Source organism: Sminthopsis crassicaudata, chromosome 2, assembly GCF_048593235.1.
Source record: "Sminthopsis crassicaudata isolate SCR6 chromosome 2, ASM4859323v1, whole genome shotgun sequence".
NCBI classification, from domain to species: Eukaryota; Metazoa; Chordata; class Mammalia; order Dasyuromorphia; family Dasyuridae; genus Sminthopsis; species Sminthopsis crassicaudata.
In genome coordinates, this window is record NC_133618.1 from 228,610,068 (window position 1) to 228,637,666 (window position 27,599).

Consider the following 27,599-nt stretch of genomic DNA (forward strand, 5'->3'; position numbering starts at 1 on the left):
TTATGTGTGGGTCAAGGAACTACCATACTGACAGTTCCAGGACACAACAGACTGGGAAATTTTAAAAGTTCCTTTTGTTGAGGGCGGTAGCCCCTTGGTATTCTTTGTTTGATCTCCAACTTCTTTTGGGACTGGGATCTTTGATACAAGATCTGGTCAAACTAGTTTGGGCTATCTGAGGTGGCCAGGGTTTTACAGCCCCCATTCTAATCTGCTCAAATAGACCAAATGGCATCAGGAAATTCCTTTTGGGAAGAGACTTCTGTCTATCCCCAAAAGATAACAAGAGAATCCTTATCTTAATTTACATCACTCTCAGGAACCTCCTTACATCACTGCATAAAAGAGAGAACGGGAATCTTCTCTTTGCAAATGGCCTTGTACCATGCAGCCATTTTGCCCACCGGCTCTCCGGTGTTTCCATTCTAATCAATAAAGACTATGTTTCCATATAGAATTAAGTAGCAAATTCCTTTGCTGCCGAACCCGCCATTGGTTACTTTGGGGAAGGAAGGAGAGAGAGAAAAGGAACTGACCCATCTCTGTTTAAACCACAATTTACTACCCATCATTTATTACTCATCATTTAATACTCATCACTTTTAGTATTAGTGGGTTTGAGAATATGGGATTAGATTCCCCAATGTTAAGGTCTACTCTTAATGTGAAGCCTGACCCATTCCTGCAATAGCCCATTGGTTGAGTAACCTGTGTAAACTAGCTTGGCAGCCAGATTGACTCACCCATCACTGATACCTTGTCCCACATTTTACTTCTTGTGGATTCCCTGGAGAAAGAAAAGATAGCTGAGTCTGTTAAGTGTTAGGAAAGGGAAAAATTCAGATGTGACTGTGAAATAAAAACAAAAAGATAACTGGCTCCACAGTACATTGCCTCACCCATCACTAAACGAAGGAAACCAGTGTTTATTAAGTGCCTACTGTGTGCCAGGCAGTATCCTAAGCTCTTTACAAGTTGATCCTCATAACTCTGCAAGGGAAGGTGCTATTATTATCCCCATTTCACAGTTCAGGAAACTGAGGGAAGTAGATTAAATTACTTTTTCAATGTAGCAAGTATTGAAAGTAGATTTGAATCTGGGTCTGTCTCCTTGATTTCATAACCGGTACCCTGTCCACTGTGCCATTTTGCTGCATTATCAAACCCTTTCCCCATGTAGACCTTCACCGCATTCTTCAGCAGAAGAAAGAGCTTTGAACATTGTTTCAGAATTGTGTGTTGCCTTGGTCATATTTGTCGCTGACGTGTACATCTCCCTACCATTATACTTTCAATTCAGGCTCATGTTCCTGCATTCTATATGATTTTGTGAGATACTGCCCTGGTTTCGTGGGGGAAATGCTTTTTAATTCTATTCTTTTTCATGCCATTTCAGTAAATTTAAAAAACTAATGAAGTCTATTGGACGATTGTTAAGAGGAAGCACACTAGTGATAGCTTATAAACTACAGTGTTTGAAAAATAGTCACCCACAAAGTTAGCACTAAGCAGCTTGAGGCAGCAACCACTCAAAGGGGTGGAACCTAACTTGCTAGGGCAAGTTGGATGACAGAGCCCAAAGGGAGTGGTACATTTAATTATTCTTTGTTTTCCTTTTCCTCATTGTCATTGCATATATAGTTCTACTAGTTGTGCTTACTTCCCATGTTTCTCTAAATTGCTAATATTTGTCATTTCTTACAATGCAGTAATATTCCATTCCATTCACACACCAGAGCTAAGTCATTCCTTAATATACACAATGGTACCTCTTCAAGGAATTGTGTATTTCAAGGACCTACACTCTAGCATTGTGCCTGGCATCCTGTAAGAATTTAATCAATGCTTGTTGATGAGTGACAGAGATAGAGGAGGAAAGAAATGGAATCAGAATAGCTGAAAAGATAGGAGATCCAGACTATGGGATCTTCTCTCTTCTCTGTGGCTGCAAGCTTTATAAGTTTCCCCAGTGAGGGAATTTAGGGTCTGATTTGAAGTGGTCTTCAAATTGTTTTTGTTCATGTCACATTAATTTTTACTGTGAAGAAATGGCATGACATGGGAAAATCTGGAGAATTTCATGTGTGTGATTGCAAATATAAGCTCAGTTAAGAAGGCTGTAAGTATTAGTTCTGTGCTATTCCCAGCACAGCGCTTTGCTGCAGCACACCCTTTGGGTACCACTGGTTCTTGGAGAGAGGACACCAAAGCAAAAAGAGCTCACAGAATAGGTTGCAGTATGCCACAAAGGCTTGGTGAATGGAAATCTCAAAGTAGGAGGAAGTGATTGGGTCCAGAGTGGTCAGAGAAAATTTCCAGAGAGAGCTTTGCAATGGGGTTTTAAGTGTGTAGAAAGAGGGAGTGTCTTGTTGCCGCTTCAAACTCAATTTGAACAAAATTCAGTTTATCTTCCCTCAATCCTAATGAAGTAAATTACTCATCCTGGCATTCTGGGAAGAGAACCCAGAGTGATAAGGAAGGAGGGAACTAGATATAAACAATGGAAAGAAGTTAAGGCAGAAAGTTGTTAGAGAAGTCCATTAGTCAGAAAGCAGCTCAGGCTTACCACCTGGAAATGAGCATGTGGCCAAAGTCCCAGCAGAAGGAAAGCCTCAGGGAAATATTACAATTAGTCTTTGGGAATGAAGTTTAAGATTAGAATTCCAGGCCCTGAGCAAGGCCAGAGACAAGGTACAAGAAGGAAAGATGTTAGGAATAATTATAATAGCAGCAGTATTTATCTAGTATCTCCTATGCCAGGCACTTTACAAATATTATCTCATCTGATCCCCATAAGCACCATGAGAGGCTCCATCTTTACAGCTGAGGAAAGAAATAGGTTAAATGACTTCTCCAGGTCAGTCACACAGCTAGCCAGCACTTCAGGCTAAATTTGAACTGGAATCTTTCTGACTCTAGTAGGCCCAGTGCTCTATCTAGTATAAAATGATTCAAATTTGTGAGTCTTTTACCAATTGGTAAATAGTCTGAGGATATGGTTAGACAGTTTTCAAGGGAAGAAATCCAAGCAATCAATAGCTCTATGATAGGAGAGTCCAAATGACCTTTCCTATTATTTATCCTATCTATAGTTTGTTTTCTAAATATTTGCTTCTATGTCCTCTCCTCCATTAGAAGGTAAATTCCTTGAAGGCAGGGACTATCTTTTAGCTCTTTTGAATCCTCAACATTGAGCTAAGTATCCGCACATAGCAATCCCTAAATAGTAATAAGTATTGATTGGTGAATTGTAGAGAAATGCAAATTCAGGCTACTCTGAAATCTGATCTGAGATTGGCAAAGTTGACAAAAAGGAAAAGGAGCGATATTGGAAGGGCTGCTGGAAACATTAATATACCAGTAATGGAGCTGTGAATTGATCTGGCCATAGGGAGAGCTACTGGAAGAATTCTGAGCCCTGAAGGCCATGCCAGGGGAAAATTAGTTGAAAGAACTGGGAATGTTAAGGTAGGAAACTTGGGGCATTGGGGTGGAATCTTTACAGCTTGTATTCCAAAACAAGGAGAAATGGATGGCAGTTACAGAAAGGCTCGATTTAATTTATAAAAACTTCCTATCAATTAAAGCCAAGGGCAGTGAAAATAATTGTTGGAAGTAATGGGACTTTCTTGTTCATTCCTCTCATTTTATAGAGGAAATGAATTAGCAAGATTAAGGGACTTGTCAAAGCTCATGCGGGCATTAAGCAGAGGCAAAATTCACACTAGGTCCTTAGACTTGAGATTCACTGCTTTGCCCACAACACACTTGTCACTCCTAGGTATTAAATGCTTTAGATATTGACAGTAGATAGATTGCTGGGGCTGGAGTCGGGGCAACATGGATTCAAATCCAATAGGAAGTCCATTATCTGTGTTAATATTGCCAAGTCACTTAACCTGTCTGCCTTGTTTCTTCAACTGCACCTGCCTCCAAGGGTTGTGAGGATTAAATATTTGTAAAGTACATAGCACAGAGGGAATTATAAGCATGCCATTTCCTGGATTCCTGCCCCCAAGGACCTTTTTTTTTCCCTAAGACAATTGGGGTTAAGTGACTTGCCCAGGGTCACACAGCCAGGAAGTGTTAAGTGTCTGAGGCCAGATTTGAAAATCAGGATTTCCAGACTGCAGGGGTCTATCCACTGCTCACCTAGCTACCCCCGGGGCCAGCTTTTTTTAATGGCCTACAAATTTATCAGCTGACTAGAAAAGGCTTTAATTCTAATCTTGGCTATGCAATGAGTTTCAAGGCTTTTGCTTCTCATTTCTCTTAAATAAGAGCTAAGATCCTGACCTGAGAGGTGAGAATGGTGGGAAGGAAATAGCTATTTTCAGATGCCATGCAGCTACAATAGAAATGACTCATGACTTGTGGGGGTGGATAAATATTACTGTATTCATGAAGATGAAAATGAGGGAATAGCAGGTAAGCCTCAGCAAGATACTGCTTTCTCTTTTTCCTTATCATTACATTCCCCTAGGATCTACCCACTCACATAGGAAAGGTAAATGATTCAGAAAGGGTGGGAAGAAAAGCCACTGGTATTGGGAATTCTGGATTAAAATCTTCCAAGTAGGTGTGTATGGTTCTGGCCTGCTTCAGACATTTATAGCCTGTAGATATTTCAGAAGCCTACTGACAAGTCTATAATGTAGACATTATGGACCAGAAATAAACTCACTCCCCTGATCACCAAGAGACTATTAGATTCTGAGCTCTGATCAGGAAGTGCTTTTATCTTGGTATTTCCATGTGCTTGGCACGTATCTGCCACACAAACTCGATATTGAGGTAAGGCCCTCCCTGCCAATTATCAGAAGCTGAAACTTGAGATCTAGAAAAGTGAATTTTGTTTTACTACCTATATGGAAATGCTCATTTTGATGTTTGAGTTCAGAATTTTTTTTTAATGGAGAAAAACATATTTGGATTTGCCTGCTTGAATAATCTGAACCCTTGATTTCTTGAAGTCCTCTCTTCACAAGGGTATCCAAGTTTGGCCAATAGATTTTAACCATCTCTACCTTAAGAGAGCCTGGTTCAGAGAAATACTTCCGGTAGGGAAAAAAACGTGCAAATCATTTGGTCCCTTCAAGTCATCACAAGTTTTTAAAAAACATTTGCTGCAACCATGCCCCAGTATGCATAACACACCCTGTCACACCTCTTCTCATTCTGTGGTGGTGCCTTTTTCTCCCCCATTGCTCCATGACATAGCTTCCTAGCACGCCCATACTCTGCAGCCCAATTGTTCCAGCATAATCCACATCAAGGGAACGGCACATTTAATATAATGGGGCAACGGCTCCATCAAAGATGCCTGTAGGTTTCCAGGCTACTGTAGAGGAAGATGAGGTTCTCGGCCTCTTGTGTCTGCCTTTCCTTCCCTTAGTGCAAGGTACCAGTTGTCTGAGTCTTATCCTCAGGGAAGGATTAAAGATGGCAAATCTCCATCCAGGGAAGAGTCCAGATTTCCTTTCTGCCCTGGCTATGGTTCACAGAATCACCCTCTGGTTGAAGGCAAACTTGGAAAATTCCAGGGGAAAGGGAATTTTCCATGGGGGTTGGAGTAACTGAACCTTGGCCAGGGAGGAGGCTGGAACAGTTTCCCTTGCCAATGGAGGAGCAGACAGAAAAGTATGGTACGAAAGTATGATACGAATGGAAGTGAGAAAAGCTTTGGCCTCCATGAAGCCCCAGTAGGGTTATGTATGATGGTGAGCTAGTCTCAAAAGTTAAAAAAAAATCCATTCTTGGGGGTGCTATTTGATTCCCAGGTAACAGTGCCTGGTATACAGCTGGAGCTTAATACTTATGCCACAGAACACCAAAATTGCTTCTAGGCTATTTTAAGTTTACCTGCTAGAGAATAAGGCTGTGATATTATAAACCTGGAGCAAAGATCTGCCCTTGTTGGTTTATAGTAATCCACATCTCATTAGCTCCTGGGAGAATTGTCAAAGTGCAGGCTTCCATGGACCCCTCTCCCCACCTCAGAGCACAAAGGAGGTGAGTCAGCAAGGCCCACCAAAAGGGAATCCTTTAATATAGATACTGAAACAGGATACACAAAACGGCCCCCTGGGCAGTACTGCTCACACACATGGTTCTGGCCCCATAAGCCAGATGGATGCAATGGTTTTCCAAAAAGGGAGAGTTTACCACTTGGATTCTCTCCCCAGCGGTATAGGTAAAGGGAAAGTGGTTTTTAAAAACATGGCTGTTACTTGTTTACTTTGCAGAAAGGGGGATCTGAGGGATGAGGGGCACAGCCAAAGAATTTCTACATCCTGGTGAATAACAATCCCCCCTCCCCCTAAATATATTCCCTGCCAGGGCTGAAGCTTGGGACCCCTACTCCCCAATGGAATGGTCACTCATACAAAGTCAGGGAATATCCACATTTATGGGAACAAGGGAAAGAATAAGGGGATGGGGGGGCTGTACAACAGAGGGATTCGCTTTCCTTTTAAATAGCTTTTTTTTCTTTTTCCCTGCTTTTAGTGTTTCTACACTATGTACATTTTGTGCTTTGTAATTAATCACCTCCCTCCCCCCCAACCCCACCCTATACAGCCTCTTGCACTTGGGCTTGGGGTGGGGAAGAAGGAACATGGGTGCCATAGATAGAACGAGGCTGGTGGGGAAGAGATCCAGTCTACGAGACAGCTCCTCAGTACCCAATTAAGGGCAGTAGCATGGGCTTGCTGTAGCCTTTAGGTCCTCATACATAATGACTACTAAAGATGAATTAGTAGGATTTCATCATCGAGCCAGGAAGAAAAAACCCAGGGCCCTCCCAGAGTCCACAGGCCCAGAACACCACAGATCATGCTCAGCTTCTCCCCCAACTCTGCCACATTCATGAGGAAGATAAAACAGAAGGCTCAAAGCCAGAGTCAGATGGAGGGCTGGTACCAGTCAGGGGAGGGTTGGGAAAAGCTCCTGCTAGAACACTGTGGATGGCCTGTGCAATAGGAAGATGTAAAGAACATATCAGGCCCAAGAAAAGGAAGCCTCAGTCCTGGTGCTGGCAGAGAGCTGAGGGAAGGGGGCCTCAACAGAAATAACCGCCAGAACAGCTAGGAAGAAGGACGGACTGAAGTGGCCAGTCACCGTGTGTGGCTACTAGGTCTGACCAACAACAGAAGTGACTTTGGTTGGATGAAGGTGATATACAGGCAGCTGAAACTCCTTAGCTTCCCTGCTTCTGGATGAGGGAGAACAGTGGTGAGTATGTAAGGACCGAGGGGCAATGACGAGTGGGTGGTAGAAGTGGGCATGGCAGTTCTGAGACCAACGAGTAGATCCCAGCCTGAGCTGGGGGATCCAAATGAAAATCAGGGGTCAGTTGTTCTCGAAGAGGGACAGCAGGTCATCGTTACTGTTGGTGGGGAGGTCAGGTGGCCCCAGGTATGACAGCAGCTCATCGGGATTGGTCAGTTCTGGGAGGAGCTGAAGACAAAGCGAACAATGTCAGGAGCCAGAGTTTTAGTCTTTTACTCACAGCTGAACCCAGATACTACTGTCACCCTCCTTCAACAAACCCTATAATTATAATTACAGAGCCAACCCTCCAAGTGCTGCTACTTTAACATGTTCATTATAAAATATTTGCTAAAGTAATTTAGGAAAAAACCACCTTAATCCAGCTATTGTATAGACAAAGATCTATGATTAACCATGGGAGCTCCCACTGCCAACCAAGGTGGGATTTGATTTCAAATGACCAAAGCTAGCCTTCCATTGACTATTCCGTTGCCCTGGCTATGGCTTGAAGATTAGGTAAGATTAGGGATATGTTTGCACCTATCGGGCCTCTCAGTGAGAGAGACCTGCCAATTCAGAAATGGCACCTATTCCATAATTTATTGTCTTAAAAGAGTATTGTAATGGCTTGTACAACTTGAACCCAGGACTTTGAGACTAGCTCCTGATTCACTATGGCTACTTTACTTTTACCAAATAAAAACTGCATTTCCTTAAATCTCACCTGATGGGATTTCCTTTTCCTCATCTGTAAAATATGAGAACTGCATGAGCTGAGGTTTCTCTCAGCCTTCTAAAGCAACAATCCCTATGACCAAAAAATACAACTGACCTTTCTTCTCCTAACTACAACTCTTTTCTCAATAACCTTGAGTTTCACGGGTATGATTAGCAAGAGGTAAACTACACTCACATCAAGAGCTGGCTCTGGCCCTTCTCCAGTTCCGGGCATCCCTGGCTGCCCCATCATGCCCGTAGCAGAATTAAAGGCCAGCTCGCCACTAGGACCTGCCCCACCCGATGGCCCCAAGGACTGCCTGGCCTGGGGGGGAGGGTTCCGATGATGGAGCTGTGACCCTGGTGGGGCACTGAGACTGGGATTGTGCAGCCCCTGCTGGCCAGGATTGTGAGATGGGTCCATGTGGCCTGATGGTGCCATCTGAAGAGGAAGAAGTAAGCCACACAGTGAAGAGGCACAAGAGGATGCATATTCATTTGTTCCTCCCTAATTTTCCTCCTTTTGTAGGTACAGAGATCAGAATTATGCTTTAAGCCACCCGCTCCTCCCCCACCCTGAAATTGTGCTGACCTGTCCAGGAAGGGAAGGAGCCGGAGGCTTTTCTGGAGTCAAGAGGCTGCTAGGAATGTCTGCTTGGTACGAGATTGGTGGTGGCCCTGGGGTGAATTCAGTAAGAGTTGGGGTACTGGGAGTTGTGGGGGGAAAAGAATCAGGGAAGTTTCCAGGGCCTGAAAAGTTAGAACCTGCAAAACAAAGTTGTTCTGTGAGATCAGTTCTTCCACGTAACACTGCCTTATGGTGGCTTACATATACATTTTGAAATCAATGACTTAAGGCAAATTAAATTTTAAAATGCCTGGAAGAAGACTGGCAAAAATGTCTTCAGGATCTGATTGTTTTGTTTTACTTGCAAAAATGACTTATTGGAGACAGCAATTTCAAAAGTCTGCACCAGTTATGACTATTCAGAAGGAGAAAGTATAGCCTTTATTGTTGCTGATAGCAGTAGCTTTTATAAATATCCTTGACAGTGGAAAGGGAACACATAAAAGATTTTATGCACATTCTACTCTGAATAAGGCCATGTTACTGAAATGTTCCCCTTATGTTGACTTAAAGTTAACAGGAGTAGAGGAATTAGAGATGAGCTCCTCATCAATGGGCCCTCTCATTTCTGGCTTAGGATTCTTATTCCAAACTATAAAAGAAAGCCTAACAGCTTATACTGCAACTATAGAAGCAAGCCTAATGGCTTGTACTCACTCTGAGTGGGATAATCACTGGTGGCAGGGGCTGAGGGAGGTTGCAGTGGGGCAAAAGGAGAAGATCCAGGGCCCAAAGCAGCAATCATCTCCATGACATTGGGCATCACCATGTGGGTAGGACTCATGGTGCGACAGCGCTTCAGAACAGGCCCATCTGATTCTTCCTTAATGTGGAGGTCAGGCTTGATGGGCACTGGTTTCCAGCTACAGGTGGGGTCAATGGTGATTTCTTCATAATCAGAGCTAGGGAAGGGAGAGGACACGCCAAAACAGGTTATTGTCTGCACAGACCCACCTTCTGATCACATGTTCTATCTTCACCAACAATGTTATATGTCCCATTTCTCACCTGACCTTCTGTCCCTCATCCCTTTGAATCATTTTTTCCATTCACTAAACCTCAGTTCCGAGCATCTCTTTGCCCAAATCGATTTAACAATTACTGGATACCTAATGTGAATAAGGAATTGCTATCGTCCCTTGAGTTTCAAGTGAGATCTAACAACTCAAATCCTTATTGATTTGAAATGAATTGTTGATTATCTACCATGTGTACCCAGCGTCATTAAGTTAGCAGGACATATGATCCCTGGCTTGGCACTGGGCCCAATTTCTGAGAAGACTTCATGATCCAACTGCGATTTGGGTGAAAAGATTTCAGTAGATCTCAGCATTACGACTTGTATGACCATGACTGCCCTCTGGTGGCCCAAGAAAAAAATCAGTTCAAAATCTGGTTAAGTCCATAATCAGAATTACTTTTGGATGTAAATAAGGATCCCCAACATATACTGATCCACCTCCAGGCCTTCCAGCAACGCAGTCTTACTGCAAAGAAAGAGGATATATTGTCAGTAAAATAACAAGTAACCTCAGAGACACTCTCCTGTCTCCATCACAAGCTGATTCCCTAGAACCCAATATGTATAACAAACTTTGGGGAGTCCCTTCATCTCTATGAAATGCACATTTTTTCCCATCTCTAACTTGACCCTGTCTTACATATTTCACAAGGTTGTGAAGTTTCATTTTAAAAGTTTCATTTCATAAGCATAAAACATCATGTAAAAGGCAAATCATTATTATTTCCACCACTACTGTGCCCAACCCTTTGATGATTTCAAAAGGTATAATCCTTATACTCACTTGCAGACAGGACATCTCCAAGTTCCCCTCTCACAATTCAGCTGCAGGTAGGACTCAAGGTCAAAGCACTAAAAAGATGATCAGATATAACGGATGAACAAATATTTATCATATACCTATGTGCCGCCAAAGAACACTAATGACAGGTGCTAGAGATAAATCTACAAAAAAATTGGAATAATCTCTGCTAACAAAAAGCTTACATTCTAATGGTAAGGAAAGGGGGAGAGGAGGCAGACACTGATATATAATAAAGCGTAAGGCTATTAAGTACCCTTAAGTACCCAAATAAGTTGTATATTGCCTCAGTCATATGTGCAAATGTCTATTATTTTCACCCTCCTGCCCCTGCCTCCCAATTTCTAGATCTTCAAACTGGCCTGACAGATAAACAAATGATCTCAGTTCCCCCTCTAGGAGATAGGGGAGGAGCAATGATCCACAAAGATCAGAAAGGCCAGAAAATGTAAAGCAGTTGTGACGGTGCCATCCGTCCCAAATTACTTGTATGTGGCGGCAATCATGTCCTCGGGCAGGGAGCTGGATCCTTCGGAAGGTGATGGGACACTTCAAGGACACTTTGATAGCAGTCTGCTCCACGCCATCCTCTCCATTGGGCCCAGGGGTACCGGGGATGGTGCCACTGCTAAAATTCCGCTTTACTGATCATTGGGAGGAAAGCACAGATGAGATCTTCCTGAGCTTAGAGAAGCTGGGGATACTTCAGGGAGGTAAATGGAAAAAGGCTCTTGCTAATTAGGCACCTGAGTCAGATCTCTGGACAACAAATCTCCGAGCACCCCCCCTCACAAAGGTGGGCTTAGTGGGCCCCCAGGGGCTACTCACTTTTGGTGATGCAGTGCTCTGCAGGGAGCAGGCGCTTCTTGATGAGGCCCTGCAGGACTGAGCGAACCGAAGGCCGATGCACCAACTGCAGCACAAAGAGGTGCGACTGCACAGAAAAGAAGCTCAGGTCAAAGGGGCAGAGAGACCAGCTGTTCGAGGGTACCCCGCTTGCTGGGTCCCAGCCCCCGGGTCTAGCTCCTATAATATCAGGGCTGTTGTTGGGTAAAGGAGAAGGAAGTAGAGGGAAGAAGCTAGGTACCTGTAGCGTCCCCCTCCCCTGTGAGTCTTTAGGTGTGGGATAAAAGTTCCTTTGGCCCCATTTGGAACACAGGTGGCTGCCTCTATTTGACACAGATCTCCTCACATTGGCCTTCATTTAGAAGCCTCAATCACAGCTGCTGTTACCCAGGGTTTACTTGTAAAGAAAAAAAAGAGATACTGATCCCCCTTCTTCCTGAATTAATCAAAATGATTATTTCCTAGTCCCCATCTCTCCATCAAAGACAGGAAAAACTGGGCCTGAGAAGTCTGCTGAAGGTTAGCCTTCCTTCTTCACAATATGAGTTACTCTTGCCCATTTTGGGTCTGGAGTCAATTTCCAGAGCCCTGTACAGACTGGCCTTTAAGAGCCTATTTTCTAGGCTTCCTTACAGCAGCAGAGATACACCTGGTGCATGGGGAGGCTCTTCTTTATCTGTTTATGGTGAATACTGACTGAGGTGATAATCTCCATTTGGGAAGGTTGTTTCCTCCCTTCTCCACCACTGACCAAGAAACCTTAGGGGAATGCAGTGATTCCATCTTGGCACATGGCCTGGCTTCTCTGCAACAAGGAGCCAGGACTCCAGAAGTATAGTTCTATACTCAGGGGCCCTTCTTAACCATTTATACAAATTAATGTCAATTTCAAATCTAATGAGTACATCACTGGCAACTGGTAACTGTTTCCCTCTTTTGGTGGGCATAGAGAAGGGACTTGGAAGGTAAACATTTGGCTTGCAAGGAACGGAATCCAGTACCTTTTCCTTTAGTGATAAAGCCTACAACTCAGACATCTTCAGTTGGACTGGAAGTTTTACCCTATCATCAGACAGGGATGTTTGTATACAGATATTCGTGCTTAATATGCTTTGTACAAGTCTACACATGTGTGTGCAATCGTATTAATGCTCATCTGTGTTTCCTGTTTGCCGGGCCCTAGCTATGTCACCTCCTCCCCATCCTGGCTCCCAGCTGCCATTTACTGTATGGCCCAAGAGTCACTTACACAGCAGCAGGCAGTGACAGTGATCTGGATGGTGTTCCTGCCAGGCTGGCACACGTGCTTCAGGTAGAGGGGCTTGTGGGACGTCTTGTTGTCTCCCCGCTCGATGGTCAGAGGTGTGGCGTTGACGCTCACCTGCACTGACGCTGGCCAGTTGGTATTCATCTGCCGGTCCTCATGATGATAGCATTTAAACTGTAGCTCTAGGTCAGGTCTGAACCAGGGAAGAGGAAACAAAGAACCCATAACCCAGAAAATCCGCCACAAAATATGGGGAGTAGGAATAAGAACCGGCTGCGAGAAGGCAGAAGTCCTGAGGGCGGCTCACCTCAGCATCAGTGTTTTGTAGACCGAGTCTCGGAGCTGGAAGACATGGTTGCTGACGGCCAGGTTGTGCTGCAGGCGGAAGGGCTCCAGGACCACCCCATCTCGGACTGGGAACGTCAGCCGCAGTTCGTCGCATGGGTTTCCTATGAGAGGAGGGCAGGGGCTGGTGGCGGGTAGGGGGGCCAGTGACACCCAGCGCCAGCGAACATGCAGCTTGAGCCGGTGCTGGGCAGAGTTTGGGACAGTGGGGGAGCCCCGCTGGCAGCCGACCAGCAGCGTGGACTTGGGGTGGATGCTACCCTCTCTCCTGCTGGACCAGCCACGGGGCCCAGCTTCCTCCTGGTGCTTAGGGTGGCCCAGGGCACACACACCCCTTCTCTCTTGCACTATGCTGCCGTGATGAGCCATGCTAGGGGCTACGTTTGGGCATCCCCCTGTTCTCAACTGTCACTTTCAACGGTCATGGAATGTAGGGAACTGAAGCTTCCATTACCCCTTAAAGGGGGCCCCCTATCAGAGCCTTGTTGCTCCTGCCAACCTTTGGGGGTGGGAGGAGCCCACACCCAGATGCTATGGAGGATGGGAAGCTAGATGAAGGGCAGAGCTCTCCTCAGGTTTCCTTAAGGACCTTCAAGTTCTAAGGGTTTCTCCTTTACTTTGTAGCTTGATGAGGGTTTCAGACTCCCACAAACTCTTATCTGCCACAAGCTAAGGGAACTGTATTTGGTGGTGAGGATTTTTTAAAAACTCCATCCACTTAGAGTTAATTAAAAAAAAAAAAAAATTGATGTGTTGACACATCAGTCACTTCCCCCCAAAAAATCCACTACCTTATAATCCTTTGTCATAAAAAAGGTTAAAACAAAACCATTTAATACAATGATTGTGACTAATGGTACACATTCCAATAGGCCCTTCTAAGTTTATCACTTCCTAACAAGGAAATACATTCACTCTTAGTCAATGGGAATCAGTTTTGACTACTATACAACCTGAATTCTGCTGTTTTCATTTACATTAATGGAATCATTGTGTATATTGTTCTTTTGTTCTGCTTACTTCGCTCTGCATCAGTTCACACACTTCTTTCCATGTTTTTCTGAACTCTTCATTAGACTGTCTCAACAACCTAGAGATTCCACTACTATGTACGAACCCCAAGGACAACAGGAGATAAAAAGGCAGGCCCCCAAATACACCAAAATATTTATAGCAACACTCTGCTGTTGTAGTAACAAAAGGACTGGAAACAAAGCAGTTGCCCATCAACTAGAGAATGGTTGGACAAGTTGTGGCACATGAACATAATGGAATATTACCTGTGCTATAAGAAATGGTGAATATAATGAATATAGAGAAACATGGTTAGTCTTATATGAACTAATGAGAAGTGAAGTAAGCAGAACCAGGAAAACAATACATGAGTGACTAGAACAATATAAATGGAAGACAAAACAGTAACTGAATACTTGGAAATTATGATAACCAAGCTTTGCCTCAAAAGAGATATAGAAAATGACAAATCCAAGCTTCTCTTTACAGAAGTGGGAGGGGGGAAGGGTTATGGTGTGGAACACTGTATAGATTTTCTTGTCTTAGGGTAATTTTGCAGAACTTTTTTCCCATCTTTCTAAAATGCATTTGCAAGAGAGTTCAAGAAGGAGGAGGAATAAATACAATTAGAAGCACAGGTAAAAAACAAAATATATCAATAAATTAAAAAAAAAAAAAAGATTTCCACAGTGGGAAAAAAAAGGGGGGGGATACTTTTCTAAGCTGACATATAAAGAGTCTTCTACACTCACTAAATGATTTTTTTGGGGCTTCTCATGCAGAAGATGAAGACTGTCTTCATTCCCAAACTAGCCTTCAATAATCTTTCCTCTAGGAGTTCAGATTCTTAGAAACCCTACGAATGAGACTTACCAGAGGGAGAAGGGTGCAGAGAGCTCATGTTGGGCTTAATGTCAGGCAGGAATGGAGATTTGACTTCTTGACTAGGAGACATATAGGGTGGTATGCTGCTACCAGGAGTCATTGGGGGAGTAGGATTCCCAGGCAGTGGTGAGCTAGGATAGCCAGGCATTGATCGGGTGGGCTATAGGAAAACAGATAAAATCTATGAGAACAAATAAGGGCTGGATAGCTGAGCCAAAATGAACTGTGAACAAGTGAGAGGTGTCTGGCCCCAGTGTCAAGCAAGCTTTATAAGGGAGCCCAAATTCCCATTTCCATCATACCCCGTTTATGTTGGACTGGCTGTAGCTGTTGAAGTTTCCTCCATTGAAGTTGGTGTTCTGCCCATTGAACTGCTCTGTGGACTGCTGGGGACAAAAAAACCAAAACAAACCAAAACAGAACCTGTCAGCGACCTGCAAATGGAACCTAGCTTTAGCCTTTAGCTCATAATTCCCTCAAACATTTAACTGTCAAAGGATGGCCAGAAGTACAATGATAATAGAAAAACCCTGAATTAGAGGCATTTGTGAGAAAAGAAGGAGAAAAGGAGAGAAAAGAGGACATAGGATATCAAAGAATCTATCCTAATCTATATGTATCACCCTTGAATAAATCAACAAAAATTTCAGCATAGAAAGAACAAGGGAGAATCTTGTAAGAAACTTGTGAACTCCTGTTACATGTAGTTTGTAGGAACCTTTTGGCTAATTCTTATTAGTTCTAGAACTGAGGGAGTAAAAAGAAAGAAGTTATAGAACAGTCAGTGTATGGTAAGAAACTATGCAGTGTCCTTCCAGCTCTAGAATTCAAGTATCAGCACAAGGTTCATCTTGATGCCTCGTTCAATCATGGCAGAAGCAATCCTCAAAATCTCCACTCCATAGACTAACAGATCAGGTTACAATTACAATGCTTTAGTTTTTCTATAGTAAAATGAAGAAAGCTTAGTGCTTTTGACTTGACAGAAACAAAAAAGGAGTATTTGAATAGTTTCTTTTCAGTTTCTTCAATCAATTACTCTTTAGATTGAATTTCCAAACTATAATTCTTAGAGCCAAGCTGGAAGCTGTTTTGTACCTTAAAATAGGGTCCTGCTGAGCTGGAGGTGGATAGGTATTGGCCCATTGCTTGTTGGATAGGCATCCTCTGGCCAGGGTACGAAGAGGAGGGTGTTGATGGCTGTGCAGTATTTGGTGCATATTGGGCAGCATTGGGAGTATACTGGCTACCTTGCATATACTGCTGTGCAGGATAACCCTGTAAAAGAGATAAGACATATACTCAAACGTAATCAAGAGGGCATAAGGAAAACCAGAGAAAAGGCATCTAGAAGAGAAAAAAAAAAAAACTGCCTGAAAAGTGTCATTCTCTTGCCTAAGGGTCATGGAATATAGAACTTTTAACTCTAACCCTTTAAAGAATACAAAAGTAGATCAGGTGGGGAGGGGGTTGAATGGAGAATTCCTGGGTTGGTTGGGATTCTGCTACAGCTGCCCACTGGGCACTCCAACCTAATATCAGCTCATTCTCCTTCCTTTTAGGCTTGTCACTAACCTAAATCAGCTGAGAATATAAATGTCATAAGTGAGGTGCCTGTGAGCTGGAGGAAGCAGCTCGCAGACCTTTCAATTCCCTTTTCTCCATACTCACCTCATTGGAGTAGGCTCTCTTGACTCCTTGTCGGGGCATCTGCTGTGTCTGGGGGGCCCCTGGGTACCCATGCTGGGGCAGTCTCTGCCCTCCATACAAGGGAGTCATTCCAGGTGCCCGGGTGGGGTTCATGCCCATAGGGGAGATACCAGAGGGGCCCATCACCCCTCCTATAGTGGCAGGGTTCATGCCAGTTGGGACACTGGGCCCCCGTGGACCCCCATGCTGCAGAAACTGGCTGTTAAAGGGTTGTCCTGCCCCCATCTGGGGAGAGAGAAAAAGGAATTATCCAAGACCACACCCATGAGAAATAACCCAGAGAGACAGAGAATAACTCTACATCTTCCTTGCTTGTCCCTCAGTTCAGCACAATATTGTTGCCATCCCCTCTGACCTCTATCATATCATATTACTCTACTTCTTTACTATCCTTCCCACCGCATGAGCCTTCATCTAGTGCCCCTCCCACCTTTCCTTGAGTAGACTCCAAGGTTCCTAGAGGTGTGAAGAGGAGAGTGCAGGGGAAACCATATCATCCTTAGCTTTTCCCTCCCAGTTCCCTTCCCTCACCCCCCAATTTATCCATGTATGTTCTCTTAGAACAAAAAGCTCTCTCCTTGTGCTGTGCTGAGGACCTAGATTAAGTCAGTGTTTTATTGGTGAATTTTATTGGTGAATTAACAGAACTGTCCATTTGTAGAGCTAGAAGGGCCCCTAGAAACCTGATTATTTTAAACAGATGAGAAAACTAGACTCGAAAATTCAGTGACCTGGCCAACATAGCTGGTTACTGACAGAGTTAGGGCTAGAACCCAGACTCTCAATCCAGCATTTGTTCTCTATACCATGCTGCCTCAAACTGGGCACACAGGGTCAAGGCGAGTAGTCAGGGAAGGCACCTTACCGCTCCATACTGGCTCAGCTCCTGACTCTGCTTCTCCTGGAGAGCGGCCACAGTGGCAGTAGCAGTAGCAGTGGCAGTAGCTGCAGCAGCAGCCACAGCAGCAGCAGCAGCTGCCTGAGTGAAGTCAGTGGAGGGTCGGGTGGCATGTGAGGGGAGACCTAGGCCCCCAGGGCCACTTGGGCTGCCTGTGTAGCTGCAGGAGACACAAGATTACACCTCCATTCTGCCCTGGCTCAGAAGCAGCCTCCTATTAACCACACAAGGCTAAGATCTGTGTTCTTTCAGAAGGGACTTGGCTATCTCATTTCTCAGGCAGAATGGAATTTCATTCATTCTTTTTCAAATATTTTGGGTCATTTCTGAAGTTAGAGCAGCAGAGTTAAGTCTGCACATACACAATTAACCAAAAATATTGACTTCCTAGTAGATACAGGGCATTGTGCTCAGTGTTGTGAACTAGAGACCCAAATTCTAAATGGGGAAAATTCAAAAGAGTTGGACAGCAACCCCTTCTACAAAATGGTCCTTACCTGGTAGGGAAACCAGGCCCTCCAGGATAGCTGCCACGGCCATACATTCCTTGCTGCATATAACTCTTGTTTGCACCACCTTCTGGAAAAGCCTGCTGCCCCAAGAACTGAGGAGAGTTCATAGCAGGGCTGCCACCTGCCATGCCAGGCATCATGGGACTACCAGAGGGGTTCCCCCCAGGGCCCATGGGGCTTCCCAAAACCTACAAAAAGCAACAATACTCAACATTGCCAAGAACCCCTAAAGCAGGGACTTTCTGTGCCATGGACCTCTTTTCTCAGCATGTTTTTAGACACATAAATAAATGTTAAGATAATGCTTCTTTCCCCCAATCCCAGTTTGTGGAACCTCTTAGCCTAGACCCTAGGCTAAGAACACCCTCCACTCTTTAAAGGGAAGTGACAGTTTCAGTTCCAATACAGCAGCTTTTTACTACTTTAAAACAATGGGGTTTGGATGTCATATTCAAGGAGAGAAAGGAATGTAGGGGGTGGGGTGGGGATGTACTGAGGACAGTTGAAAGATTATAAGAAAAACACCACAAAACAATGCACTGAGGGAGACTGAGGGGGACTAATAAGTCTATGATTTGTCTTGGGGAGGGATGGAGGGGTTCAGACTAAATCCTGGATATTAGGGTGGGAAGCTTTTACCTGACTCTGGGATGTATTGCTGACTCCCCACACGGTGGTTACCACGGAGAGTGATCCTGTTGGCTGATTGGTGCTCTGTTGCCAAGGAACAGACTCATACGCAAATGAACCATCACTGTGGGGAAAAGAGGCTTGTAAAGAACATATTTCAAGTTCCAGACAGTGAACTGGCACAATCTTGAGGTTAGGTGGAATAGGGGTGCCTGATAGTACAACAGGGATTCACTGTTCTAAGAGGAACTGAAGACTGGGTACATAGACAGGTCATCCCAGGGAAGATAGGGAGTAGAGAGCAAAATCATGACTCAGGCAGACCAACTGCATAGGTCCTGGCCTTAAGAAAGACCCAACACAGGAACGGGAGTGTCTTGTACTCACCCGTGTGGCGTGGGGGGGAGGGCAGGTTTCATTGGGTTCATGGAGTTCATTGGCTGTGAAGTATCTTGAGGGACAGGGAGGTCTGGGACTTGAATATGTTGACCTCAATGGGGTTAATCTGGGACTCAGCTCCAAGCTGTCGTGATAGAAAGGAAAAAAACTGTTATCTCTGAGGAAAATTCAACAGAAGATGCTAGAGGAACTTATAAGAAACTACAGCAATTGAATCATTCCCTGTTCATGACAAATAATGAACAGAGAAAAGATGAATGGGAAAGTTCCCAGGTGTACTCTTTGGGGGTTTCAGGAGATAGTGTAGTCCCTAGGGCTCTTTTTTCATCTGCAGCATGTGTATTCTAGCTAGGTATAAGGCATATGGAGGGCACCCCAGGCAGGGCAGGGTTAAGCTTAGGGACCCAGGGGGCCATACTCAGGGTGTCTCGGCCAGCTAGAGGAACTTGGCGTCCTGCCCATGTCTGGCAAACCTCTGCTCCTGGCAAGCTCAGCTAAGAAGAGTACATTAACCCCATGTGGCCCAGCTATTACCATACAGGCACCCAGAACCCCAGTATGAATGACCCATGAAGCTATATTTCTGGGCCCAAATATTTTCACTCTTCCTCCTCTATACAAGACTTTTCCTCTGTTTTTCAGTATCCATATAAAAAAGGGAGATCTCAGCTTTTCTCAGCAGAAACTCAGAGGGGAAAGGATAATAAGGGTGAGTAGGGGTGGCAAAGGGGGTGACAATGAAAGGACTGCTTGTAGAAGAAAGACTCCCATTACACACCACTTAAAAGAAGTAGGTAGAGAGAGCAGGGAGAGAAGGAGAAGGTGTCTTGCCTATGGAGAGCTGCTGCCTCTTGTTTACCACCACTGGCTAGGAGTACAGAGGTGAAAGGCTGATACTAGTGTTTTCCTGCCCAAAGGGATTTTCGTAGTTGACAAATGAAAATTTCCCTAGAGGAACAAAGCATAGAAGAAGTCAAAAGTTAGAACCTTGGGAACCCTCGGGCAGTTTAAGAATCAGAAGCCCTATATGAACAAGAGTCCTCAGAGTTCAGCTTCCGGAAGGTCGAGAAAGGGCAACAGCTCAGCTCCCAGAAAAACCAGGCCAAAGAAGCTTGAGAATTATTTTCTTGGAAAGGTGCTGAATAGAATTCTACCCAAGGTCAAGAAGGTCAGAGAGGATTAGTAGGGAAGGGCAGAGTCCGAGGAATTACAATGTGGTTTAACTACCACAACCAGCAGATACTATATCCCTCTTTATCAGGAGTTGATGCTACTGAGGAAAGGAGACAAAGCAAAGGAAGTCGAGAAAAGGGCAGGAGGGAAAAAAGCCAAAATACTTTATTCAAATGAAGCACAATCCTGGCTGGAGAGCAGAGACACACGAGGCTTTTCTGCCAGGATCCCCTGTAGTGTCTTCCCCAATCCCTTAGAAAGGAAGGACATTTTACCTAACAGCATTCCTTCTCTGTATTTGAAGGAGCACATAAGCCAGCTGCCTGTCCTCCTCCTCCTCCTCCTCCTCCTCCTCAGGCCAAGCAGCCGTCACCTCAGGAGGCAACAGAAGCTGCTCTCTATGGAGCATTGGACTGGGAATCCAGTGTGAGTCCTTTAGCACAGTCTGCCCCCCCCTCCCAGAATAGGGGGGGGCATTAGTTCTGTTCCCATTCCTGGGCCAGCTGTGCACTGTTAGACAGGCAGCAGCCATTCCACTTAGGGCTTCTGTGCAGTCTGCCAGCCTACTAGGCAGAGTGGGGACATCACTGCTGGTAAGACTTAAGTCGTTTCAGAGAGGGGGAGGTTGATATTGGCCACTTAAGATGGAAGTACACAGCCAGAGGTGGGAGAGGGGATAGGGCAGAGACTAGACTATTGAGATAAGCCTTTACAGAGACAGCCACGAAGATTGTAGATGCACACACCAGACATGCATACACACACTTGGAACATGTGTGTCCGTCTGAGGAATTGTATACATCCATCTGTCAGAGGGTATGTGTTTGCTCCCATCTGTCACACACATACAGCATGAGTAATTGTCAGTAACCACACACATGGCATAAGCACACAGAGGATAAGACTTGCACAAGAGATGTTGCAAACAAGAGGCATGATACACTTAAGACACAAAGTACATAAAAGAATGACAGTGTTCCAAAGAGCAGCGAGCCTGCCCTAGACATGCAGGGACATTTATGAGCCAAGGAATTAACAAAAGGGACAACGTAGAAAGTGGCAATCAAGGAAAAAAAAATTTGAATTCTTGAGAGTGAGCATGTGCCTAGGAGATACACTGTGAAAGAGGGAGAATAGTAGAACCAAAATAGAGAAGGCATAAGCTATGGCAAGATACATAGAAAGAGCCAGAAATGGTAAGATGGGCGTACACAGGCAAGAGCAGAATAGTAAAGACAAGTCTCTTAAGGACAACTAGGATAAATATACGTGTATCTAGATGTACATCAACACACAAGTACATGTTACAGGAGGTAAAGAATTAAAGAATCCTTCAAATGCTGAAAGGTGTTTTAGAAATTTTATTACCTCATTTCCTTTTACAGTAGAGGAAATGTGACAAGTCTAAGGTCATTAAAACCCAGCTCTTCTGACTCAAAGTCAGGATGTTTTCTAATTTAAGATGGTAAAACTTCAATCCTTTCTAGTCCAGATATTCTTTCTTAGGAGGCTGAGAGGATGGGAAAGGATCAAAATGCCTCTTAACTGAACTCTGATTATTTTAGTTCTTTGGACCAAAAGATTAATTTCACCAGTGAAACAATCCCTTCTCACTACTGGGCTATTTCAACCGGTCCGTTAGCAGTCCCATGAAAGGTAGTGGAAGTGGATCAATGCCCTATAGTAGGAAACAAAGGAAACTCTGACCTAAAGAGAGCCTCAGTGTTCTGAGCAATGTTGTGACATGCCAAAATGTAGTTGCCCTTTTGGGAGGAGTAGAGGAATGGCTACCTGCACAAGTCAACACAACCAAATAACAAGAACACAGTAGTTGAATAAGAGATCATAACTAAAGCCAAATCACGGATACCCTCCCTCTAGCAGCATTTCAAAGTACTTTATGCATAATTTACAGTTTGGGAGATGGGAAAAGTGAATCTTACTCTTCTAACCATTTTACAACTTTTAATTGTAGGAATGAAAAAACTAAGGTACAAAGAAGGGAAGGCTGAGGGCCAGGTTCAGAACTAAGCTCTAGATGATCTCAGGGATCTGATTAGTGAGTAATAAGTAATGGGGGAAAGGGGAAGTTTCATTTCTAATCAGAATTCAAGTCAATTTCCTAGAGAACTGTGGAGTTACTTGGTGAGGGAAGGAAGGTATAGAAAGAATTAAGTCTGTCTCATATGTAGTACCCGGAAATGGGGGTTCTTTTGTCAAAATGACAAAATTATCCCAACCCAAACCTTGAGAAGCCAGAAGTTCAGATACTCTTTAAAAGACCCAACTATTCTCTCCTCATACAACGTGGGGTTTCCCAGTCTTAACCCTTGGGCAAATAAGGCCTCTTAAGAGCAACCCAGCTCACAAGGGTCTTTCAAAAGCATGTTTCTAGCCAGGGACAGCTGCAAGGCAGTCACAGGGAGGGGCCCAGAGGGAAGTTAAGTGCATGCAGTTTAATTGAAAGAGCAGTAGGGGGAGGGGAAGACTGAGCTCCAGAGCTTGCCAATTAGGTTTAGGAAATTCTAGGCAGCAGAAAGCCAAGCCCACCTACCTCCCACCCCTTCCTGTTCCTTACAAGCACAGGTATCTCTGAGCCAGGAAGTGTTGCAAGATCTGAGGGGTCAGGACTATAACACTTCAGTGGTAGTCAAGGCTTGACCCCATAGTACTGACAAGCTTTAGTTGGAAAAACAGGGGCCCAATAACTTTCTATCCTTAGGGCTATCCCTAGGAATTTAGATTCAATTCAACAAGGATTTATTGAGCTTCTACCATGGGCATATACTGTGCAAAGGCGAGGAAATACATTAGCATTCTTCTGGGGCCCCAAACTTAGGACTCACCCTCCCTCCCCAGGATGAAGAAAAACAGAATCAGCTGGTCCAGTTACTGGAATGTCCCAGCAAAGGCCAGACAAAACTGAGGCTTCCCCGAATCCCTGAAGCAGGGATGACACACAGGAAAGGGGGTGGGGGGATTCTCAAACAGTTAGAGTCAGGGTTTAACCCACAAGTTTCCTTTGAAAGTAGCTACATGGGACATCAGTTTGTTAAATCTAATCCCAAATCCAGTTTTTATCTCTCAGGAGTGAATAGAAATATTACAATCCTTCTTTCTCCATAGGGGTCCCTATAAGCTCTGCTGCTCCCACTCTGCTGTCCCAGAAGGCAAAAGATATAGGAAGGAAACCAGAAAGACTGGTAAAGAAATCATCTTGGAGTCAAGATTTGTTCTGTAGCATTTCTCTAGCATTTCAGCTTCCCTAGGAAATTGTACAAGACTCTGGTCAGGTTAGTGTTAGGACTGGGTCCTCAGTTGAAACTGTCAGGCTGAAGCTGAAGAGACAAGAGGGGCCTGCTATCACATGGGTTTGGGGAATTCCAAATCAACTAAGTTCCTGCCATGGACAGGAGACCACAGGTATTTTCAGTTCCCTCAACCAAAGGTCTATAAAGGATAAGGTGATTTTCTACTGTATTCAATACTATGAATTTCTGTGATCCCTTCAATTTTAGTGGACAGCTCCCTTCAGATTTCCATGGGTTTGGTTTTTTAGGGTAATTAAAAAAAAAAAAAAAAAAAAAAAAGAACCTACTATTCTCTAATACTATTACACTCGGCAGAACCTCAGGAGGCTGACCAGAATCCTGGCAAGGAAATTCAGAATGTTATGGCTGGAAGGGATTGTGGAAAACATCCAATCCAAACCCCTCATTTTACAGATGAGGAACTGAGACTTGGAGAGGTTAAAGTGATTTGCCTCATGTCACACAAGTTGGTGATATAACCAGGGCTAAAACTCAAGTCTCCTGAGTCTTAATCTAGTTTTCTTTTTACTATACCAGGTGGTCTCTTACTCACAAAAGGGAAAGACTTGGGGGATCATCATCCTAATCCTTTTGAGATGGAGACAGATTTCACTCTCTATTCTTCTGAGCACAGGAACAGAGCTAGAAACAACAGAACCCAGGAGGAGTCTCAGTTTTATAACCCCTAAAGAAAAACACAGAAGCAAAATCTTGGCTTTCTTTCCTTTTGCTCTATTGGCACCATCTACAGCTCCCTTCTCTGTAATAGGCTTCATTTCAACCTACTTTCACTGATACCAGGGACAGACAGACATCCCCACTGCTATTATCTTCAGGTACAGGGGCAATCTGTATAGTCAAATAGCACAAGAAAATGGGAAAACACGTTTCTAGCCTTCTTTCTCACTACTGACAATCTCAGCTCAAAAAGCACCCAGCCAACTGGTGAAGGGATCCCCCTGAATTTCCTAAGTGACTGAAAGAGACCAGACAACTTTAGCCTACTAAAGAGCAAAGGCATGCCAAACTAAGTGTGTCTGTAAGTCTGCCTCCACATACTGTAGACACTCTTCAAGCTCTACTCTAGCCCAAGCTTTCAACTGGGAAGAGGAGTAATACTTCACTTCGAAGCTGAGCAACAGGACCAATTTCCCTCTCCTTTTCCAACTAATCAACCAGACTCCCAAGAGGCTGGCCCTGTGGTAACGAATTCTCCAGAGGATGCAAAAAACTGCTAATAGGTCTTTTTCAGCTACAGATTTCTACCTTTCAGATCCTAAAAGGCAAAGGCAACTAAATGTGGAAGGGACAAAGGAGGCCAAATGAATTTTAAAAAGACTTACAGATAGGATGGCAATGATGGGACAGAGAATTCCTGGTAGAGGCAGGGAAAAGAAAATGAAACATTCCTTTGATTCAGTCCCAAGCAAAATAGGGAGAAGGAGGATTAATTTGTACTACTAGAAAGGGCCACAGCCTTGTGTGACTGGACTGGCTGTGTTCTATTTCTGGGAGGCAGCATAAGCTACTAGAATAAGCATCAAGCAGGAGCCTGGATACTTGGGTTCTGATGTTGGTTCAGTCTCAGTGACTTTGGCCAGATTACTTAATCACTTTAAACCTCAACTCTCCAATAAGCAAAATGGGGGAGGGGGAAAAACAATTCCTGCTCTTATCTATTTCATAGGACTGTCATGTGAATAAGAACAAAAGAATTGCTACCCTGGGTCAGAAACATGTCCAGTTCAGACCAAGAATGTAGGTGTAATATTGATCCCAAGGGATCTTTTATGCAATAGCATAATTGTTGCTTTTAATATCAATCATAAAATATCAGAGGTACCCCCCCCAAAAAAAAACCCTCATTCCAAATTTCCCTTAGCAACTCATTATGGATCTATCACTTATGAATTTAACTAATTTTTCAATATCTTTAGTCTATCTCCTGGAATAACTAATTCTTTAAGTTTACTATGAAAAATAATAATTCCTTTTATTTATCCTTAATTTACCTTTTTCAAGCTTCAAGGAGTGCCCCCTAGTTCTAGTATTCCAGGATTTGGTGTTTAAGTCCAGGTTTACCCTATCAGTACCCTTCATGATTTATGACATTCTGTAGATATCCCTGTGAAATCTTCTCTAGTAAAAAATCTGCGAGAATAAATAATACAAATAAAGTACTTTGAGTCAAAGACATTGTTACTGACATTATTATTAGTACTGCTATTTTATGCTCCACCCCTGAGTGTCCTAATTCTAGCCTCTCCAGGCTTCAGTTTCCCCATTCTGGAATGGGGTGTGCTCTCTAGGAGGCCATGGCAGGGAACTGGAAAAGGTAAACAGTTTACCTTGGACCCAGGAGAAATGCATGGTACCTTTGGGATGGCCTAGAAAAGGTCACAGATACCCTGGTGGACACATTGTTGGGATTGGGAATGGGGAAGCCTCTAAGAAGAAGATGGGATAGAAAACACAAAGTGGGCCTGGTCAGACAAACCCAAGCAGGCCTGGCAATGCCTGGTCTGTACAGGGAAAAGACATCCAGAAAGGCCCACTCCTCTTGTCAAGCACAGGCGAGGAAGGTACAGAAGGATGAGTAAATCTCGGTTGCCAAGAGGCACCCCCTACACCTATTCGTTTCTAGGAACAGCTGGGTTTTCCCCCCAATCAAACCCTAAACAATGGCTCAAGTTGGGAGAAAAAGAAAACCTCAAGAGACAAAAGGGTCATTTCTGCCTAACAATAGGGTCAGGGTCATTTCTTCACAGGACCACCCCAAGAACAGGAATTCAGTCAAGGTATGCCCCAGCAGAGACACTGCCAGAGAGGCTGGAAGGGAACAGAGGGGGATGGGGTGGTCTTGCTCATCACCCATGCCAACCCCCCCCCTTCTCCCATGCAGAGGAAGAGAAGCCGCCTGGTGTATTGGGAGGGGGGCTCGGGAGCGCCCCAACACCGCCTGGCTTCTGCCGGGCACACAGTCACAGCCTCCTCGGACCTGGCCAGCTCATTCGGAAGGACAGCTTGGGCCCGGGGGGAAAAGGAGGCGCGGCGAGGAAGCCCGGGACTGGGGGGCTGGCCGGCTCCGGACACCCACACGGTGCAGCCGCCGGCGTGGGAAGGGGGGCCCGCCGGGTGCGCGGCCGCGGATACCCGCGGGGCCCCCTCATCCTGGCCCGGCCGCGCGCCCGGGGCACGGGCACCTCGCTCCGGCCAGCCTCGCGCCCCCGGTGCCCCCGCGGCGGCCTCGTTGCCATGGTGACCCCGGCCTCCCCAGTGAGGGTGGCAGCTCCGCTCTGTGGCGGGAGGGGATCTGGGGGACCCGGCCCCGGGCGGGGGCGTGAGGGAGCGGGGCTTGCGGTCCCCACGACGACCCCGACATCGGGCCCCGAGCCTGGCTCTCCGGCGCGGCCATCTCGCCCACCCTCCATGCAGCCCCAGACTGGCCCGCTCACCTCCCCGCCGGCCGCCCAGAGCGGCCCCCGAGTCCAGCTGCGGCTCCGGGCCCGACTCAGCGCCTCGCCAGCTGCCGGCCGCTGCCGCCGCCTCCGCGGCCCGCCCGCTCCATGCCGCCTCGCCGGCCGGGGGGCTCAGCTCAGGCACCCTGCTTCAGGGGCCGCCGCTGCTGCCGCCGCCACCGCCACCTCCCGGCTCCGATTGCACAATGGAGTGGCCGCTGCCGCCGCATCATCCATATGCATGAGCTCGGGAGCCTGACTCCGCCCCCAGCCCCACCTCAGGCGAGAGCAACACATCCCCGAGTGATCGATTGGTCGGGGATGAGAGGGCAGGAGTTGTCAGAGACTGGGGGATCTTGCTCTGCTGCCTGAAGCAAAGAGCAGGGAGGGAGCTGGGGAGACGCGCTCATCCTCCGAAGCTTCCCCCTTCCTTATCCTTCTGGATTCCCCTTCCACTTACCACCCCAACACACACACACACACACACACACACACACACACACACACACACACACACACACACTCACACACACCACACATACACATTCACACACACACACACCACACTCTCACACACACATTCACACATCACACACACCACACACACACACACACCACACACACTCGCACTCACACACACACACCACAATACACACTCACACATGCACATACACACACCACACACACTCACACATCACACATACACCCCAC

At 45.3% G+C, this 27,599-nt stretch overlaps 1 protein-coding gene across 7 annotated transcripts; it reads right to left on the bottom strand.

Annotated features, from left to right (window-relative positions):
- Window positions 1-6,025: 6,025 nt before the first annotated feature.
- Window positions 6,026-27,080, bottom strand: ZMIZ2 (zinc finger MIZ-type containing 2). Of its 7 annotated transcripts, XM_074288438.1 has the most exons (21): window positions 26,886-27,078; window positions 25,443-25,581; window positions 23,984-24,072; window positions 18,935-19,070; window positions 18,557-18,671; window positions 17,903-18,105; window positions 17,373-17,565; window positions 16,469-16,732; window positions 15,896-16,075; window positions 15,100-15,183; window positions 14,786-14,957; window positions 12,861-13,002; window positions 12,536-12,746; window positions 11,269-11,374; window positions 10,927-11,084; window positions 10,423-10,490; window positions 10,036-10,104; window positions 9,275-9,519; window positions 8,582-8,754; window positions 8,186-8,431; window positions 6,026-7,458 (listed from the first exon to the last, which is right to left on the bottom strand). In XM_074288438.1, the coding sequence occupies exons 4-21, from the start codon at window positions 18,982-18,984 to the stop codon at window positions 7,351-7,353; spliced, it is 2,787 nt and encodes a 928-aa protein (XP_074144539.1). In that variant the 5' UTR covers window positions 18,985-19,070; window positions 23,984-24,072; window positions 25,443-25,581; window positions 26,886-27,078; the 3' UTR covers window positions 6,026-7,350. The 7 variants fall into 7 exon arrangements, with proteins under 7 accessions (XP_074144539.1, XP_074144540.1, XP_074144544.1 ...); XM_074288439.1 differs by lacking the exon at window positions 23,984-24,072; XM_074288443.1 differs by lacking the exons at window positions 23,984-24,072; window positions 25,443-25,581 and having other exon boundaries at window positions 15,100-15,180; window positions 17,903-18,009.
- Window positions 27,081-27,599: the final 519 nt, after the last annotated feature.